The 21,218-nt window shown below is 45.2% G+C and overlaps 1 protein-coding gene across 1 annotated transcript in view; it reads right to left on the bottom strand.

Annotated features, from left to right (window-relative positions):
- Window positions 1-4,478: 4,478 nt before the first annotated feature.
- Window positions 4,479-21,218, bottom strand: part of LOC129824568 (receptor-type tyrosine-protein phosphatase mu-like) — a 422,832-nt gene continuing 406,092 nt past the window's right edge. The window contains exon 13 of the mRNA XM_055884259.1: window positions 4,479-4,800. Coding sequence (XP_055740234.1) covers window positions 4,479-4,800 — 322 coding nt within the window. The remainder of the gene's footprint in view (window positions 4,801-21,218) is intronic.

Raw genomic sequence — 21,218 nt, 5'->3', positions numbered from 1 at the left:
GCCATGTAGCAGTAACCCAGCCCTGTTGCAGTAACCCAGCCCTGTAGCAGTAACCTAGCCCTGTAGCAGTAACCCAGCCCTGTAGCAGTAACCCATCCCTGTAGCAGTAACCCAGCCCTGTAGCAGTAACCCAGCCCTGTAGCAGTAACCCAGCCCTGTAGCAGTAACCCAGCCCTGTAGCAGTAACCCAGCCCTGTAGCAGTAACCCAGCCCAGCCCTGTAGCAGTAACCCAGCCCTGTAGCAGTAACCCAGCCCTGTAGCAGTAACCCAGCCCTGTAACAGTAACCCAGCCCTGTAGCAGTAACCCAGCCCTGTAGCAGTAACCCAGCCCTGTAGCAGTAACCCAGCCCTGCAGCAGTAACCCAGCCCTGTAGCAGTAACCCAGCCCTGTAGCAGTAACCCAGCCCTGCAGCAGTAACCCAGCCCTGTAACAGTAACCCAGCCCTGTAGCAGTAACCCAGCCCAGCCCTGTAGCAGTAACCCAGCCCTGTAACAGTAACCCAGCCCTGTAGCAGTAACCCAGCCCTGTAGCATTAACCCAGCCCTGTAGCAGTAACCCAGCCCAGCCCTGTAGCAGTAACCCAGCCCTGTAGCAGTAACCCAGCCCTGTAGCAGTAACCCAGCCCTGTAGCAGTAACCCAGCCCTGTAGCAGTAACCCAGCCCTGTAGCAGTAACCCAGTCCTGTAGCAGTAACCCAGCCCTGTAGCAGTAACCCAGCCCTGTAGCAGTAACCCAGCCCTGTAGCAGTAACCCAGCCCTGTAACAGTAACCCAGCCCTGTAACAGTAACCCAGCCCAGCCCTGTAGCAGTAACCCAGCCCTGTAGCAGTAACCCAGCCCAGCCCTGTAGCAGTAACCCAGCCCTGTAGCAGTAACCCAGCCCTGTAGCAGTAACCCAGCCCTGTAGCAGTAACCCAGCCCTGTAGCAGTAACCCAGCCCTGTAGCAGTAACCCAGCCATGTAGCAGTAACCCAGCCCTGTAGCAGTAACCCAGCCCTGTAGCAGTAACCCAGCCCTGTAGCAGTAACCCAGCCCTGTAGCAGTAACCCAGCCCTGTAGCAGTAACCCAGCCCTGTAGCAGTAACCCAGCCCTGTAGCAGTAACCCAGCCCAGCCCTGTAGCAGTAACCCAGCCCTGTAGCAGTAACCCAGCCCTGTAGCAGTAACCCAGCCCTGTAACAGTAACCCAGCCCTGTAGCAGTAACCCAGCCCTGTAGCAGTAACCCAGCCCTGTAGCAGTAACCCAGCCCTGCAGCAGTAACCCAGCCATGTAGCAGTAACCCAGCCCTGTAGCAGTAACCCAGCCCTGCAGCAGTAACCCAGCCCTGTAGCAGTAACCCAGCCCTGTAGCAGTAACCCAGCCCAGCCCTGTAGCAGTAACCCAGCCCTGTAACAGTAACCCAGCCCTGTAGCAGTAACCCAGCCCTGTAGCAGTAACCCAGCCCTGTAGCAGTAACCCAGCCCAGCCCTGTAGCAGTAACCCAGCCCTGTAGCAGTAACCCAGCCCTGTAGCAGTAACCCAGCCCTGTAGCAGTAACCCAGCCCTGTAGCAGTAACCCAGCCCTGTAGCAGTAACCCAGCCCTGTAGCAGTAACCCAGCCCAGCCCTGTAGCAGTAACCCAGCCCTGTAGCAGTAACCCAGCCCAGCCCTGTAGCAGTAACCCAGCCCAGCCCTGTAGCAGTAACCCAGCCCTGTAACAGTAACCCAGCCCTGTAGCAGTAACCCAGCCCTGTAGCAGTAACCCAGCCCTGTAGCAGTAACCCAGCCCTGTAGCAGTAACCCAGCCCTGTAGCAGTAACCCAGCCCTGTAGCAGTAACCCAGCCCTGTAGCAGTAACCCAGCGCTGTAGCAGTAACCCAGCCCTGTACCAGTAACCCAGCCCAGCCCTGTAGCAGTAACCCAGCCCTGTAGCAGTAACCCAGCCATGTAGCAGTAACCCAGCCCTGTAGCAGTAACCCAGCCCTGTAGCAGTAACCCAGCCCTGTAGCAGTAACCCAGCCCTGTAGCAGTAACCCAGCCCGGCCCTGTAGCAGTAACCCAGCCCTGTAGCAGTATCCCAGTCCTGTAGCAGTAACCCAGCCCTGTAGCAGTAACCCAGCCCTGTAGCAGTAACCCAGCCCTGTAGCAGTAACCCAGCCCAGCCCTGTAACAGTAACCCAGCCCTGTAGCAGTAACCCAGCCCTGTAGCAGTAACCCAGCCCTATAGCAGTAACCCAGCCCTGTAGCAGTAACCCAGCCCAGCCCTGTAGCAGTAACCCAGCCCTGTAGCAGTAACCCAGCCCTGTAGCAGTAACCCAGCCCTGTAGCAGTAACCCAGCCCTGTAGCAGTAACCCAGCCCTGTAGCAGTAACCCAGCCCTGTAGCAGTAACCCAGCCCAGCCCTGTAGCAGTAACCCAGCCCTGTAGCAGTAACCCAGCCCAGCCCTGTAGCAGTAACCCAGCCCAGCCCTGTAGCAGTAACCCAGCCCTGTAACAGTAACCCAGCCCTGTAGCAGTAACCCAGCCCTGTAGCAGTAACCCAGCCCTGTAGCAGTAACCCAGCCCTGTAGCAGTAACCCAGCCCTGTAGCAGTAACCCAGCCCTGTAGCAGTAACCCAGCCCTGTAGCAGTAACCCAGCCCTGTAGCAGTAACCCAGCGCTGTAGCAGTAACCCAGCCCTGTACCAGTAACCCAGCCCAGCCCTGTAGCAGTAACCCAGCCCTGTAGCAGTAACCCAGCCATGTAGCAGTAACCCAGCCCTGTAGCAGTAACCCAGCCCTGTAGCAGTAACCCAGCCCTGTAGCAGTAACCCAGCCCTGTAGCAGTAACCCAGCCCGGCCCTGTAGCAGTAACCCAGCCCTGTAGCAGTAACCCAGTCCTGTAGCAGTAACCCAGCCCTGTAGCAGTAACCCAGCCCTGTAGCAGTAACCCAGCCCTGTAGCAGTAACCCAGCCCAGCCCTGTAACAGTAACCCAGCCCTGTAGCAGTAACCCAGCCCTGTAGCAGTAACCCAGCCCTATAGCAGTAACCCAGCCCTGTAGCAGTAACCCAGCCCAGCCCTGTAGCAGTAACCCAGCCCTGTAGCAGTAACCCAGCCCAGCCCTGTAGCAGTAACCCAGCCCTGTAGCAGTAACCCAGCCCTGTAGCAATAACCCTGCCCTGTAGCAGTAACCCAGCCCTGTAACAGTAACCCAGCCCTGTAACAGTAACCCAGCCCTGTAGCAGTAACCCAGCCCTGTAGCAGTAACCCAGCCCTGTAGCAGTAACCCAGCCCTGTAGCAGTAACCCAGCCCTGTTGCAGTAACCCAGCCCTGTAGCAGTAACCCAGCCCTGTAGCAGTAACCCAGCCCTGTAGCAGTAACCCAGCCCTGTAGCAGTAACCCAGCCCTGTAGCAGTAACCCAGCCCTGTAGCAGTAACCCAGCCCTGTAGCAGTAACCCAGCCCTGTAGCAGTAACCCAGCCCTGTAGCAGTAACCCAGCCCTGTAGCAGTAACCCAGCCCTGTAGCAGTAACCCAGCCCTGTAGCAGTAACCCAGCCCTGTAGCAGTAACCCAGCCCAGCCCTGTAACAGATGATAGTGAGCAGATAGACTGTGTGTGTCTCTCTGTGTTAGTGTCTCAGTTTGGGGACATAGTAATTTAGTCTAGGACCAGTCCCTCTAGTCAGTCTATCATTTACACTGTAAATAAAACATCAGAAGTTTTACTGTTTGATGTAAAAGTACTATGTGGAAAGGCTTTCAACAGAACATTTCTCATTCTGGGCATTTTGAGACTTGTGTGAACCAAGCTCCCATGACGACTAGCTCCCATGACGACTAGCTCCCATGACGACTAGCTCCCATGACGACTAGCTCCCATGACGACTAGCTCCCATGACGACTAGCTCCCATGACGACTAGCTCCCATGACGACTAGCTCCCATGACGACTAGCTCCCATGACGACTAGATCCCATGACGACTAGCTCCCATGACGACCTGCTCCCATGACGACTAGCTCCCATGACGACCAGCTCCCATGACGACTAGCTTTGCTCAAGACCTGAAGACTAGAGTTAACTCCCCAAGTTAATGCCTAGCTTTCAGCTCAGTGGGATAACACAGTACTGTGGGACACAAACAACCCCCAAAGTTAGAACTGTAGCTCTTCTGGGTCAGTAGGGGGGGCGTTCCAGTATCTATTACCATAATACCACTAGAATTAACATTAACACCCACACCAATACCTTAATATCCCTAGTAGAGGTACCCACCCCGTTAGCCGTGCTGACAGCCTGGTAGTATTTGCTGTAGCTCTTCTGGGTCAGTAGGGGGGCGTTCCAGTATCTATTATCATAATACCACTAGAACTACCATTAACACCCACACCAATACCTTAATATCCCTAGTAGAGGTACCCACCCCATTAGCCATGCTGACAGCCTGGTAGTATTTGCTGTAGCTCTTCTGGGTCAGTAGGGGGGCGTTCCAGTATCTATTATCATAATACCACTAGAACTACACCCACACCAATACCTTAATATCCCTAGTAGTGGTACCCACCCCGTTAGCCGTGCTGACAGCCTGGTAGTAGATGCTGTAGCTCTTCTGCGGCAGTAGGGGGGCGTTCCAGTATCCACCGTAGGTCTTGTTGTCTCCCACAGTGAAGGGTTGAGGAGCCTGTAGCCCCACGGCGGGGAACTCAGCTGTGAAGTAGTACTGGGAGTTGAGGACCGTGGAGTTCTGGAAGTGGATGGGGACAGGGTAACAGCGGAGAATCTCAACCGCACCCCTCCTCGCCCTCCGAGACCTCTCCTCTTCTACCACCACCTGGTATACACTGGGGGAGGGGGGGGAGAAGGAAGAGGGGAGAGAGGGGGAGAAGGAGGAGGGGAGAGAGGGGTATAAGGAGGGGGGAGAGAGGTAAGATGGGGGAGAAGGAGGAGGGGAGGGGAGAGAGGGCGAAGGAGAGGAGAGAGGGCGAATGAGGGGAGAGAGGTAAGATGGGGGAGAAGGAGGGAAAGGAGGGAAGAGAGGGAGAAGGAGGGGAGAGAGGGCGAAGGAGGGGAGAGGGGAGAGAGGGCGAAGGAGGGGAGAGAGGTAAGATGGGGGAGAAGGAGGGAAAGGAGGGGAGAGAGGGAGAAGGAGGGGAGAGAGGTAAGATGGGGGAGAAGGAGGGGAGAGAGAATATGGGGGAGGGGGAGAAGGAGGGGAGAGAGAATATGGTGAGAAGGAGGGGAGAGAGAATATGGGGGAGGGGGAGAAGGAGGGGAGAGAGAATATGAGGGAGGGGGAGAAGGAGGGGAGAGAGAATATGGGGGAGGGGGAGAAGGAGGGGAGAGAGAATATGGGGGAGGGGGAGAAGGAGGGGAGAGAGAATGTGTGGGAAAAATGGGGGGATACGTGAATACAGTATTCTAGAATAAACAAAGCAGATTTGTAAGATATATGATATAAGGTTTTAAATTTATCCTGTTGTAGTATGATCATTATCAACACACACGTACGATGCTTTCTACAAACCTAAACTCTCTCTTTTTAGTTCCCTCTTCCTGTCTTTCTGTGACCCAGGTGTCCTGACACGACCTACCCTCTGACCTTTAACCCCTGCCCTCGTTAGGGGGACAGTTAATTAGTGTTGTGATTCCTCCTGCTGCCTTTCAGCAGTAGTTAATATTTAAACATCTCTCTCCTCCCAGTCCAGCTGCACTAAGTCATGTAGTATAGCGATATACTGGATTACTATTCTATAAGGAAGGCTCTGAGACAACTCTGTGGTTTCAGTTCAACATTAGGTTGCAAAAAAAAATGATTAAAAACTTTTCCAAAATTCCCCAGTATTTCAGAAATCATGGTTTTAGGGTTTTGGATTTCCCGCTTATTCCCTCGTGATTTCAGGAATGTTCTAACCGGGGTCTCTATAAAAGTTAGGAAGGAACATATTTAAAATGTTTTATTTCAACTAGGCAAGTCAGTTAAGAACAAATTCTTACTTATAATGACAGCCTACCCCGGCCAAACCCTAACCCCGGACGACACCGAGCCAATAGTACACCACCCTATGGGACTCCCAATCACGGCCGGCGGTAATACAGCCTGGAATCGAACCAGGGTCTGTAGTGACACCTCTAGCACTGAGATGCTGCTGCGCCTTAGACCACTGCACCACTCGGGGGGGGGGCAATATTGTCTCTTTCTAATATTTGGGGGACATGACCCAAACCCCGTTCCCATGTAAATTGGGCTGTTGTGTGGTACAGAGCGCCACCAAGACCTCACTATGACCACAAGGTTCATTAACAACCCTAGAAACACCTGTTGAAGAACTTGGGGTGAAAGGTCAAACACCTTATGAAGCACTGGGGGTGAAAGGTCAAACGCCTTATGAAGTACTGGGGGTGAAAGGTCAAACGCCTTATGAAGCACTGGGAGTGAAAGGTCAAACGCCTTATGAAGCACTGGGGGTGAAAGGTCAAACACATTATGAAGCACTGGGAGTGAAAGGTCAAACACCTTATGAAGCACTGGGGGTGAAAGGTCAAACACATTATGAAGCCCTGGGGGTGAAAGGTCAAACACCATATGACGCATCAGGGGGTGAAAGGTCAAACACCATATGACGCATTAGGGGTTAAAGAGCACACACTGTACACATAGGGATATTTCATCATTGAATTCTAACCAGGTAAAACAATTACCAGTATAAATGGGTTTCTGCAGTAGACTACCCGTGTAAATTAGTTTCTGCAGTAGACTACCAGTGTAAATGGGTTTCTGCAGTAGACTACCAGTGTAAATGGGTTTCTGCAGTAGACTACCCGTGTAAATGGGTTTCTGCAGTAGACTACCAGTGTAAATGGGTTTCTGCAGTAGACTACCAGTGTAAATGGGTTTCTGCAGTAGACTACCAGTGTAAATGGGTTTCTGCAGTAGACTACCAGTGTAAATGGGTTTCTGCAGTAGACTACCAGTGTAAATGGGTTTCTGCAGTAGACTACCAGTGTAAATGGGTTTCTGCAGTAGACTACCAGTGTAAATGGGTTTCTGCAGTAGACTACCAGTGTAAATGGGTTTCTGCAGTAGACTACCAGTGTAAATGGGTTTCTGCAGTAGACTACCAGTGTAAATGGGTTTCTGCAGTAGACTACCAGTGTAAATGGGTTTCTGCAGTAGACTACCAGTGTAAATGGGTTTCTGCAGTAGACTACCCGTGTAAATGGGTTTCTGCAGTAGACTACCAGTGTAAATGGGTTTCTGCAGTAGACTACCAGTGTAAATGGGTTTCTGCAGTAGACTACCAGTGTAAATGGGTTTCTGCAGTAGACTACCAGTGTAAATGGGTTTCTGCAGTAGACTACCAGTGTAAATGGGTTTCTACAGTAGACTGCCAGTGTAAATGGGTTTCTACAGTAGACTACCAGTGTAAATGGGTTTCTGCAGTAGACTGCCAGTGTAAATGGGTTTCTGCAGTAGACTACCAGTGTAAATGGGTTTCTGCAGTAGACTGCCAGTGTAAATGGGTTTCTGCAGTAGACTGCCAGTGTAAATGGGTTTCTGCAGTAGACTACCAGTATAAATGGGTTTCTGCAGTAGACTACCAGTGTAAATGGGTTTCTGCAGTAGACTACCAGTATAAATGGGTTTCTGCAGTAGACTGCCAGTGTAAATGGGTTTCTGCAGTAGACTACCAGTATAAATGGGTTTCTGCAGTAGACTACCAGTATAAATGGGTTTCTGCAGTAGACTGCCAGTGTAAATGGGTTTCTGCAGTAGACTGCCAGTATAAATGGGTTTCTGCAGTAGACTACCAGTATAAATGGGTTTCTGCAGTAGACTACCAGTGTAAATGGGTTTCTGCAGTAGACTACCAGTGTAAATGGGTTTCTGCAGTAGACTACCAGTGTAAATGGGTTTCTGCAGTAGACTACCAGTGTAAATGGGTTTCTGCAGTAGACTACCAGTGTAAATGGGTTTCTGCAGTAGACTACCAGTGTAAATGGGTTTCTGCAGTAGACTACCAGTATAAATGGGTTTCTGCAGTAGACTACCAGTGTAAATGGGTTTCTGCAGTAGACTACCAGTGTAAATGCGTTTCTGCAGTAGACTACCAGTGTAAATGGGTTTCTGCAGTAGACTACCAGTGTAAATGGGTTTCTGCAGTAGACTGCCAGTGTAAATGGGTTTCTGCAGTAGACTGCCAGTATAAATGGGTTTCTGCAGTAGACTACCAGTATAAATGGGTTTCTGCAGTAGACTACCAGTGTAAATGGGTTTCTGCAGTAGACTACCAGTGTAAATGGGTTTCTGCAGTAGACTACCAGTGTAAATGGGTTTCTGCAGTAGACTACCAGTGTAAATGGGTTTCTACAGTAGACTACCAGTGTAAATGGGTTTCTGCAGTAGACTACCAGTGTAAATGGGTTTCTACAGTAGACTACCAGTGTAAATGGGTTTCTGCAGTAGACTACCAGTGTAAATGGGTTTCTGCAGTAGACTACCAGTGTAAATGGGTTTCTGCAGTAGACTACCAGTGTAAATGGGTTTCTGCAGTAGACTACCAGTGTAAATGGGTTTCTGCAGTAGACTACCAGTGTAAATGGGTTTCTGCAGTAGACTGCCAGTATAAATGGGTTTCTGCAGTAGACTACCAGTATAAATGGGTTTCTGCAGTAGACTACCAGTGTAAATGGGTTTCTGCAGTAGACTACCAGTGTAAATGGGTTTCTGCAGTAGACTACCAGTGTAAATGGGTTTCTGCAGTAGACTACCAGTGTAAATGGGTTTCTGCAGTAGACTACCAGTGTAAATGCGTTATCTTCTAATTAATTAATTGAACCCGTGCAAAAACAGCTTGCCTCTGTTACGGCATTGTGGTAATGTCCCGTTCTATATGAATGTAAAGACAAATCTGAATGAGATAAGACTAGAAAACAAATGTCAACAAGCTAATTATTGCTAAGAAAAAAAAAAGTGGTGCAGTGACATGTGTTGTTTTACAGCAGTACGCCACCGCTGGCGCAAATTAGGCTTAAGTGCCTTGCTGAAGGGCACATGGACAGATTTTTCACCTTGTCAGGTATTTCAACCAGCATCCTTTTAGTCACTGGCCCAAAGCTCTAAACACTAGGCTACCTGCCGTCCTACTAACACAGATTAATTAGCAATTCCTTTTCAGTTTCTCTGTACGTTCAAACATGACTGTAATTAACTTTATGAAAACTTGAGTTCTCAGTTTCGTAATTCCTTGATGAGAGGTGTGTACAGTGCACGTCAGTGACACCCCAGCAGAAGACAGTCTCGATTGAACTTTTCCTCAAACACTTGTGACTTCTGAAGTGACTTTTCTATTTCTCTGTTCTATCACGGTGGTAATTAGCTGCTGTGCTGTGGTTTTAAACACCTCCTTTTAAAGGAATGTCAGACAAGCCTCTCCAATTAAGGTTTGTTATTCTTCCTGCCCTACACACACACTCTCTCTCTCTCTCTCTCTCTCTCTCTCTCTCTCTCTCTCTCTCTCTCTCTCTCTCTCTCTCTCTCTCTCTCTCTCTCTCTCTCTCTCTCTCTCTCTCTCTCTCTCTCTCTCTCTCTCTCTCTCTCTCTCTCTCTCTCTCTCTCTCTCTCTCTCTCTCTCTCTCTCTCTCTCTCTCTCTCTCTCTCTCTCTCTCTCTCTCTCTCACTCACACACACACACACACACACAGCTGGTAACTCAATAGATGTAGCTAACAGGTCTGTCGGTGTGAGGAGAATACTAACACAGCCGTCTATTACAGAGATACTTTCTCTCCCTGCTAAGGAGGCCATCCCAGACAGAGAGGCCATCCCAGACAGAGAGGCCACCCCAGACAGAGAAGCCATCCCAGACAGAGAGGCCATCCCAGACAGAGAAGCCATCCCAGACAGAGGCCATCCCAGACAGAGAGGCCATCCCAGACAGAGAAGCCATCCCAGACAGAGAAGCCATACCAGACAGAGAGGCCATCCCAGACAGAGAAGCCATCCCAGACAGAGAGGCCACCCCAGACAGAGAAGCCATCCCAGACAGAGAAGCCATCCCAGACAGAGAAGCCATCCCAGACAGAGAAGCCATCCCAGACAGAGAGGCCATCCCAGACAGAGAAGCCATCCCAGACAGAGAAGCCATCCCAGACAGAGAAGCCATCCCAGACAGAGAGGCCATCCCAGACAGAGAGACCATCCCAGACAGAGAAATCACTGTGAAGGGGTTCTATCTGGTTCTCGGGGGGACTGGGTATTGATTCAACTCAACAAATAGGCCTCCACTGAGAGGAAATGAAAAGAGATGGTGACCTTTGAGAGTTTGAAAAATGAATGAGTAAAGAGGTTAATAAGAGGTGAGAGCGTGGGGGGTAGAGAGCAAGAGAGAGAGAGAGGGGGGAGAGAGAAGGAGGAAGAGATAGACAGAAAGGCGGGAGGGAGAGAGATACAGAGCGAGAGAGGGGGGGTAGACAGAGAGGATAGAGGGAGAGAGAGACAAAGAGCGAGAGACAGAGAGAGACAGAGAGAGAAAGAGAGACACAGAGACACAAAAAAAGAGAAAGAGCGAGAGAGAGGGAGAGAGAGAGAGACACAGACACAAAGATAGAGAGTAAGACACTTTTACTAACTATTAAAAGAGAGGGAGAAAGGGATGGAAAGAGAGCGAGAGAGACAGAGAGAGACATTTATCTATTTCACTTGCTTTGGCAATGTAAACATATGTTTCCCATGCCAATAAAGCCCTTTGAATTGAATTGAGAGCGAGACAACAGAGAGAGCAGCAGAGAGAGACAGAGAGAGAGAGAGCGGAGGTGGCAGTCAGGTTTGAGACTGAGTCTCTCCTGTGGATTTAGACAATGTGTTAAGAGAGTGACGGCGTCTTCACATTTGTTAGGAAGAGTTCACTATTTGATGCGTTTGTCAACACAATGTACCCGAAACAGTTTTTTTCCTACTAAGGCTGAATTCGTCAAAGTTTTCTTACAGACCCAGGATGACAACTGTATTGACACCAGTGGCCATTGTGTGATTATTTCAAATCAAAGTTTATTTGTCAAGTACTCAGATTAGCAGATGTTAAAGCAGGTGCAGTGTAATGTCTAATAGTACAATACTAATACACAAATAAAAAATAGTAAGAAATATCAGAAAGAGATTCTGTTTCCGGAATATAAATGCGTGGTGTGTATAGACAGTATGGAACACATATAAGTAGGAAAAAGGTATAGTTATATGGATGAGCTAAGTCCAGAATACAGTATGTACTGTACATATGAAGTTTTATTTATTTAATCATTTTCTTTTTTTTATTTCTCCTTTATTTTTTATTTCTCCTTTATTTTCTCCCCCCTCTCTCGCTCTCACAGTAACCAGTTAGGCCAGTTGAGAACAAGTTCTCATTTAGAACATGCTACCTGGCCAAGATAAAGCAAAGCAGTGAGACAAAAACAACACCACAGAGTTACACGTGGAATAAATAAACGTACAGTCAATAACACAATAGAAAAGTCTATATACAGTGTGTGCAAATGTAGTAAGATTAGAGAGGTAAGACAATAAATAGAACATAGTGGTGAAGTAATTACAATTCAGCAAATAAACACTGGAGTGATAGATGTGCAGAAGATGAGTGTGCAAGTAGAAATACTGGGGTGCAAAAAAATGTACAATAACAATATGGGGATGAGGTAGTTGGATGGGCTAATTACAGATGGGCTGTGTACAGGTGCAATGATCTGTAAGCTGCTCTGACAGCTGATGCTTAAAGTTAGTGAGGGAGATTTAAGTCTCCAGCTTCAGTGATTTTTTTGCAATTCGTGACAGTCATTGGCAGCAGAGAACTGGGGATGACCAGTGAAATATACAGTGGGGAGAAGAAGTATTTGATACACTGCCGATTTTGCTAGTTTTCCTACGTACAAAGCATGTAGAGGTCTGTCATTTTTATCATAGGTACACTTCAACTGTGAGAGCCGGAATCTAAAACAAAAATCCAGAAAATCACATTGTATGATTTTTAAGTAATTAATTTGCATTTTATTGCATGACATAAGTATTTGATCAACTACCAACCAGTAAGAATTCCGGCTCTCACAGACCTGTTAGTTTTTCTTTAAGAAGCCCTCCTGTTCTTCACTCATTACCTGTATTAACTGCACCTGTTTGAACTCGTTACCTGTATAAAAGACACCTGTCCACACAATCAATCAATCGCTTCATTGAACTCACCTGGACTCACCTTCACTTTATCGATTGCTTTCTCTATATCTGTCTATTCCCATTTACACTCTGTTTGATCCCCGTGTCAGCATTAATATCGTTATGTTTCTGCTGTCCGTGTTTTGTTTCATGTCTGTTATTTATTAAATATTCACTGTATGTACTTGCTTCGTGTCTCCAAGCGTCTGTCCTCACGAAAAGGATGTAAACATTATTAAAGTGACCAGTGTTCAAAGACTCAACACGAAGTGAACAAAACATTCCATGGCATAGACTGACCAGGTGAAACCAGGTGAAAGCTATTATCTCTTATTGATGTCACTTGTTAAATCCACTTCAATCAGTGTAGATGAAGGAGGAGGAGACAAGTTAAAGAAGGATTTTTAAGCCTTGAGACAATTGAGAAATGGATTGTTTATGTGTGCCATTCAGAGGATGAATGGACAAGACAAAAGATTAAAGTGCCTTTGATAAGGGTATGGTAGTAGGAGACAGGCTCACCGGTTTGAGTGTGTCAAGAACTGCAACGCTGCTGGGTTTTTCACTCTCAACCTTTTCCTGTGTGTATCAAGAATGGTCCACCACTCAAAGGACATTAAGCCAACTTGACATACGTATGGGAAGCATTGGAGTCAACATGGGCCGGCATCCCTGCATTATACGCAGAGACGCAAAGAAAAAGCCATATCTCAGACTGGCCAATAAAAAGAAAAGATTAAGATAGGCGAAAGAACACAGACACTGGACAGAGGAACTATGTCTAGAAGGCCAGCATCCCCGCAGTCGCCTCTTGACTGTTGATGTTGAGACTTACTTAATGAAGCTGCTAGTTGAAGACTTGTTATACGTCTGTTTCTCAAACTAGACAGTCTAATGTACTTGTCCTCTTGCTCAGTTGTGCACCGGGGCCTCCCACTCCTCTTTCTATTCTAGTTAGAGCCAGTTTGCGCTGTTCTGTGAAGGGAGTAGTACACAGCGTTGTACCAGATCTAAAGTTTCTTTGCAATTTCTCGCGTGGAATAGCCTTCATTTCTCAGAACAAGAATAGACTGACGAGTTTCAGAAGAGCCTGTGATCAAACCCACAAATGCTGATGCTCCAGATACTCAACTAGTCTTGTCACGACTTCCGCCGAAGTCGATTCCTCTCCTTGTTCGGGCGGCGTTCGGCGGTCGACGTCACCGGTTTTCTAGCCATCGCTGATCAACCTTTAATTTTTCCATTTGTTTTGTCTTGTTTTCCACCGCACCTGGTTTCAGTTCCCTCAGTATTAGACGTGTATATAACCCTCTGTTCTCCCCCCATGTCTATGTGTGGAATTGTTTGTTGTTTGGTGTATGTGCACGCTAGACTGATTTGCGCTGGGTTATGTTAACCAGTATTGTGTTTAGAGTTCTTAGTGGCGTGTTTTTTTTGTTCGCCGAAATAAAAGGCTCCTTTGGCTACCCAACTTCTGCTCTCCTGCGCCTGACTCCCGTACAGCCAGTTACGCATACCTAACAAGTCTAAAGAAGGCCAGTTTTATTGCCTCTTTAATCAGGACAGCAGTTTTCAGCTGTGCTAACATAATTGCATAATCGTTTTTCTAATGATCAATTAGCCTTTTAAAATGATAAAATTGGATTAGCTAACACAACGTGCCATTGGAACACAGGAGTGATGGTTGCTGATCATGGGCCTCTGTACGCCTATGCAGATATTCCATCAAAAATCTGCCGTTTCCAGCTACAATAGTCATTTATAACATTAACAATGTCTACACTGTATTTCTGATCAATTTGATGTTATTTTAATGGACAAAATATTTGCTTGTCTTTCAAAAACAAGGACAATTCTAAGTGGCCACAAACTTTTGAACGGTTGTGTAGGCATTTATTTTGTCCAGGCTGTCCAGGCGATTGCATCGGTATGTGAATTGTAGTGGGTCCAGGGTGTCTGGTAAGGTGGAGGTGATATGATCCTTAACTAGCCTCTCAAAGCAATTCATGATGACAGAAGTGAGTGCTACGGGGCTGTAGACATTTAGTTCAGTTACCTTTGCTCTCTTGGGTACAGGAACAATGGTGGACATCTTAAAGCAAGTGGGAAAGGCAGACTGGGGAGAGGTTGAATATGTCAGTAAACACTCCAGCCAGCTGGTCTGCACACGCTCTGAGGACGCGGCTTGGGATGCCGTCTGTGCCGGCAGCTTTGCGAGGGTTAACACGCTTGAATGTCTTACGTCGCCACGAAGATCGGGAGCAACAATGGTTCTGTGTTGTTTTCCTCGAAGCGGCCGAAGAAGTGTTTAGCTAGTCCGGGATCGAGGCGTTAGTACCCGTGACATTGTAGTAATAATCCGTGATTGTCTGGAGTCCCTGCCAAATGCGTCTCATGTCTGAGCCGTTGAATTGCGACTCCACTTTGTCCCTGTACTGTTATTTTGCCTGTTTGATTTCTTCTTTAGCTGGTCTGTTTGTAAACGTCCATGTTCCCAGTCACCTTGCCGTGGTTAAATAAGGTTTTGCACCTTCAGTTTTGCGCGAATGTTGACATTTTTCAAATATAAGTTCTAATCGTCACAGTTAGAACAACATCCTCTGTTCACTTCCTGATGAACCCAGTCACTGAGTCAGTGTATATGTCGATACTAATCCCAGAGACAACAACCCAAAACATTTCCCATTCAATGTGATCAAAACAGTCCTGAAGTATAGATTCTGATTAGTCAGACCAAAGTTGAACAGTTCTTACCACGGGTGCTTCCTAGTTAAGTTTATGCCTATAGGCGGGGCGGAACAGGATGGAGGCGTGATCTGATTTGCCGAAGGGGGTTGGGGGAAGGCCTTGTAGCCGTAACAATGTAACAATTGTCATGCATGTTCTCTCCACTTGTAGCACAGGAGACAGCAGAGGGAGCACGCCTCTATCCACATCAACATGACCGCAGTGGAGAAGGAGGAAAGCTTCAACTTTCTCGGTGTAAACATCACTGACAAACTGAAATGGTCCACCCAAACAGTAATTGTGGTGAAGAAGGCGCAACAGTGCCTCTTCACCTTCAGGAGGCTGAAGAAATTTGGCTTGTCACTTAAAACCCTCACAACCTTTTACAGATGCACAACTGAGAGCATCCTGTCGGGCTGTATCACCGCCTGGTACGGCAACTGCACCACCCACAACCGCAGGGCTCTCAAGAGGGTGGTGCAGTCTTCCCAATGCATTACCGGGGGCAAACTAACTGCCCTCCAGGACACCTTCAGCACCCGATGTCACAGGAAGACCAAAAAGATCATCAAGAACAACAGCCACCCGAGCCACTGCCTGTTCACCCCGCTATCATCCAGAAGGCGAGTTCAGTACAGGTGCATCAAAGCTATTCTACTGTATTTGAGTCTGTGCCACTCTGACATTGCTCATCCAAATATTTATAGATTTTTAATTCCATTCCTTTACTTTATATTTGCGTTGGTTGTGAAATTGGTTGTGAAATTGGTAGATGTTACTTGTTAGATATTACTTGTTAGTTATTATTGCACTGTATGCATAGACTAGGAATCACTGGCCAATTTAAGGAATGGAACACTAGTCACTTTAATAATGTTTACATATCTGGCATTACTCATCTCATATGTTTATACTGTATTCTATACTATTCTACTGTATCTTAGTCCGTTCCGCTCTGACATGGCTCGTCCATATGTATATAGTCTTACTTTATTCCTACTTAGATTTGTGTGTATTGGGTATGTGTTGTGTAATTTGTTAGATATTACTGCACTGTCGGAGCTAGAAGCACAAGCATTTTGTTAGATACTACTGCACTGTTGGAGCTAGAAGCACAAGCATTTTGTTAGATACTACTGCACTGTTGGAGCTAGAAGCACAAGCATTTTGTTAGATACTACTGCACTGTTGGAGCTAGAAGCACAAGCATTTTGTTAGATACTACTGCACTGTTGGAGCTAGAAGCACAAGCATTTTGTTAGATACTACTGCACTGTTGGAGCTAGGAACACAAGCATTTTGTTAGATACTACTGCACTGTTGGAGCTAGGAACACAAGCATTTTAGTACACCCGCAATAACATCTGCTAATCACATGTATGTGACCAATAAGATCTGCTAATCACATGTATGTGACCAATATGATCTGCTAATCACATGTATGTGACCAATAAGATCTGCTAATCACATGTATGTGACCAATAAGATCTGCTAATCACATGTATGTGACCAATATGATCTGCTAATCACATGTATGTGACCAATAAGATCTGCTAATCACATGTATGTGACCAATAAGATCTGCTAATCACATGTATGTGACCAATAAGATCTGCTAATCACATGTATGTGACCAATATGATCTGCTAATCACATGTATGTGACCAATAAGATCTGCTAATCACATGTATGTGACCAATATGATCTGCTAATCACATGTATGTGACCAATAAGATCTGCTAATCACATGTATGTGACCAAGAAGATCTGCTAATCACATGTATGTGACCAATAAGATCTGCTAATCACATGTATGTGACCAATAAGATCTTATTTGATATGGAGAAACTTCTGTTGGGTTGAAAGAGAGAAAAATAGGGCCCTGTCAAATCTGAGTTGCGGAGAACGCAGAAGGAATCAACAATATTCAAAAAACGTATTGAACTTAGTAGGAAATTAACTAAATGTATTGAACTCCGCGATCTCTGCATGCTACAGAAACATCACTAATCAAACACCGGTCTCTGATTGGTGCACAGTTTAATTAAAGGGTAACTACAAAAAATGCACATTTCTTAGGTTTTTCTCATACCTCAAAACTGATGTGGTTTAACCGTTGTTGTGGACTTACAACATTCAATGTTGTTTTTCTATTTTTTAAAAAGTGTGATTTTGAGAGGGAAAAGCTACAAAAAAAACAGGTAAAAACTGAAACCTGGAGAAACAAAACAGCGAAAACAGATTATTATTTTTTTTTTTTAAGGATTAATGTGGATTTTGGATAAAATTAATATTCAAATTGTCTTGACACATTTTATTCAACCTCGGTCTCTCAAATAACATCATATTTTTGTTTTGGTAACAACTATTGTACTGTGGGCTTGACATGAGTCTCTGCTGTATACAGAGGAGAATTTACAACGGAAAAACCTTCAAACACGTCACTTGGGGCAACTTGTCATACTTGAGAGAAAAAATGTAACGGGTCTACAATTCACTGAAAGTAAGGTTGGAACAAAATGCAGTGAAAAAATATATACTATTTTCACCTTGACAGTTTTCCTACCATGCAAACTTGATAATAACGGCTAATTTGTGTCTAATTTGTGTCCTGATTCTGTGATGATTCCGTTGTAATTACTGATGTCATGCTGATGTCCCTCAGAGCAGACGACTCCCTGACACCACACGCTGGTACCATCACTTACTGCAAGCATCTGAAGGCATCAGACAACACGTGTGTGTGCCGGTGTGTCACACCTCATGCATTTAGTCACGAGCTTAAATTCACTATGGCATGATGGGAAAAACAACAAATATCAGCAAAGACAACCAGCAAAGACAACCTATAGTAGCTACATCAGGATCAGACCAGTATTTGGACTGGTCTGATCCTGACCCAAAGCTTAATGTTAAATCAAAGTTATTTTACAACGACTAAAAACCACCTACTAATATAATCCGTACTTAACAGGGTTTTTCCTTGATAAATAAGGGGCTTAGGTGGTGGGCAGGGGGCGTGGCAATGGGTGCGGTCGGGCCTGTCAGAGTGGCAGAATTTTAGAGAACACTTTAGTGGCCTCCATCTTGTTGGTGCAGAGAAATGTTTGCATTTTTAACCCGATTTTCTGCAATTCCACATATTTTTCCATGAAGCTGAGAATTTTTTGTTATTGTTGCAGTTTTAAAGATAATTTCCTGCAACTCTTGGTATTTTGCTATGGCTGTGTTCTTTAGCTGAAACATAATTTAAAAAATATATAGGTCCATTTTTATTTTTTTTGACACTGTTTGGACTTGAAAAAAATGTTTGAAAAAAATGCTTAGGTGGGCCCAGCCCAAGGATTTCACCGGCAGAACAATGTCCTGTTTGAATTGGACTGGGACTCATTTTGAGTGGTACTGTTTATACATGGTACTGTTAATATATGGTACTGTTTATATATGTTACTGTTAATATATGGTACTGTTAATATATGGTACTGTTAATATATGGTACTGTTAATATATGGTACTGTTAATATATGGTACTGTTAATATATGGTACTGTTACTATATGGTACTGTTAATATATGGTACTGTTAATATATGGTACTGTTAATATATGGTATTGTTAATATATGGTACTGTTAATATATGGTACTGTTACTATATGGTACTGTTAATATATGGTACTGTTAATATATGGTACTGGTAATAATATATGGTACTGGTTATAAATGGTACTGTTTATATATGGTACTGTTAATATATGGTACTGTTTATATATGGTACTGTTTATATATGGTACTGTTAATATATGGTACTGTTTATATATGGTACTGTTAATATATGGTACTGTTTATATATGGTACTGTTAATATATGGTACTGTTAATATATGGTACTGGTTATATATGGTACTGTTCATATATGGTACTGTTAATATATGGTACTGTTAATATATGGTACTGTTAATATATGGTACTGTTAATATATGGTACTGGTTATATATGGTACTGTTAATAATATATGGTACTGGTTATATATGGTACTGTTAATATATGGTACTGTTAATATATGGTACTGTTAATATATGGTACTGTTAATATATGGTACTGTTTATATATGGTACTGGTTATATATGGTACTGTTTATATTGAATTGGACTGCTATAGGTGCTGGGACTCATTTTGAGTGGTACTGTTTATATATGGTACTCTTTATATATGGTACTGTTTATATATGGTACTGTTAATATATGGTACTGTTCATATATGGTACTGTTAATATATGGTACTCTTTATATATGGTACTGTTTATATATGGTACTGGTTATATATGGTACTGTTAATATATGGTACTGTTAATATATGGTACTCTTTATATATGGTACTGGTTATATATGGTACTGTTTATATATGGTACTCTTTATATATGGTAATGTTTATATATGGTACTGTTAATATATGGTACTGGTTATATATGGTACTGTTAATATATGGTACTGTTAATATATGGTACTGTTTATATATGGTACTGTTAATATATGGTACTGTTAATATATGGTACTCTTTATATATGGTACTGTTTATATATGGTACTGGTTATATATGGTACTCTTTATATATGGTAATGTTTATATATGGTACTGTTAATATATGGTACTGTTAATATTTAGGTGCATGAGCTCCAGCAAGTTAATATTCTGTAAAAAAGTACAACTCAAACACACACAAAAAAATAAAAAATAAAAGTTGAGGTGTAAACTCAGTTCTAGTGATCTCCAAGTAACGAAAGGTAAGAGGTCAGATGAACTGGTCGAGAACAAACATAGTTTTTAATAACAAGTCAGTTTGTTTTAACCTTCGATCCCACCGCTGACGCCACATGACGGCCCCTCTCTCGCTACATCAAAAATAATTGCGGCTAATTCCTAATTCCAAACGCCTGCACTCCCAACCATCTCTCCACTGAGCAGAAAGTTGAAAAAAAAGGGATTTAAAAAAAAAAGCAAAGGAAGGAGAAGAAAGGATGAAGCTGTTAAAAGAGGTTGTGCCACGGGGGTCTGGGGGAGCCTGCAGGGTAGAACCTGTATACACACACACACACACACACACACACACACACACACACACACACACACACACACACACACACACACACACACACACACACACACACACACACACACACACACACACACACACACACACACACACACACACACACACACAGGGTGACCGGCTGCTCTTCCCGGCCGATATATTTTCACCCCTCCTCTCCTCCTCCCCTGCTGCACTCCTCCCCAGCTCTCCGTGTGACGCCAACTAATTATGGAGGATTGACTTGGCATCGACTGGATTGTGACCTGAAATTCAGATACATTTTTTTTTCTCTGTGTGTGTGTGTGTGTCTCTGTCAGTCTGTCTGTGTGTGTGTCTCTGTCAGTCTGTCTGTGTGTGTGTGTGTGTGTCTCTGTCAGTCTGTCTGTGTGTGTGTCTCTGCCAGTCTGTCTGTGTGTGTGTGTGTGTCTCTGTCAGTCTGTATGTGTGTGTGTGTGTGTGTGTCTCTGTCAGTCTGTCTGTGTGTGTGTGTCTCTGTCAGTCTGTCTGTGTGTGTGTGTGTGTGTGTGTGTCTCTGTCAGTCTGTCTGTGTGTGTGTGTGTGTCTCTGTCAGTCTGTCTGTGTGTGTGTGTCTCTGTCAGTCTGTCTGTGTGTGTGTGTGTGTCTCTGTCAGTCTGTCTGTGTGTGTGTGTGTCTCTGTCAGTCTGTCTGTGTGTGTGTGTGTCTCTGTCAGTCTGTCTGTGTGTGTGTGTGTCTCTGTCAGTCTGTGTGTGTGTGTGTGTGTGTGTGTGTCTCTGTCAGTCTGTCTGTGTGTGTGTGTCTCTGTCAGTCAGTCTGTCTGTGTGTGTCTCTGTCAGTCTGTCTGTGTGTGTGTGTCTCTGTCAGTCAGTCTGTCTGTGTGTGTCTCTGTCAGTCTGTCTGTGTGTGTGTGTGTGTGTGTCTCTGTCAGTCTGTCTGTGTCTGTGTCTGTGTCTGTGTCTGTGTGTCTGTGTCTGTGTCTGTGTCTGTGTCTGTGTCTGTGTCTGTGTCTGTGTGTGTGTGTGTGTGTGTGTGTGTGTGTGTGTGTGTGTGTGTGTGTGTGTGTGTGTGTGGCCCTGATCAAAGACATCAATTGCTTCTTTTAAGCAGTGACGTAAATCACTTAACTGATTTCAGAGGCATATCTGGGTAAAGATGATCTGCTAGGGGGTAGAACCTCCTGAGAACACAGTCATTCTCACTCACGTATTACTATAACATGGTGCAAACAAGGTGGCAACTACATGTATACAAGTGAAAGCGTACCTCTG

The sequence above is a fragment of the Salvelinus fontinalis genome, chromosome 26 (assembly GCF_029448725.1).
Source record: "Salvelinus fontinalis isolate EN_2023a chromosome 26, ASM2944872v1, whole genome shotgun sequence".
Lineage (NCBI taxonomy): Eukaryota > Metazoa > Chordata > Actinopteri > Salmoniformes > Salmonidae > Salvelinus > Salvelinus fontinalis.
This window is presented reverse-complemented; position numbering and strand designations above follow the sequence as displayed.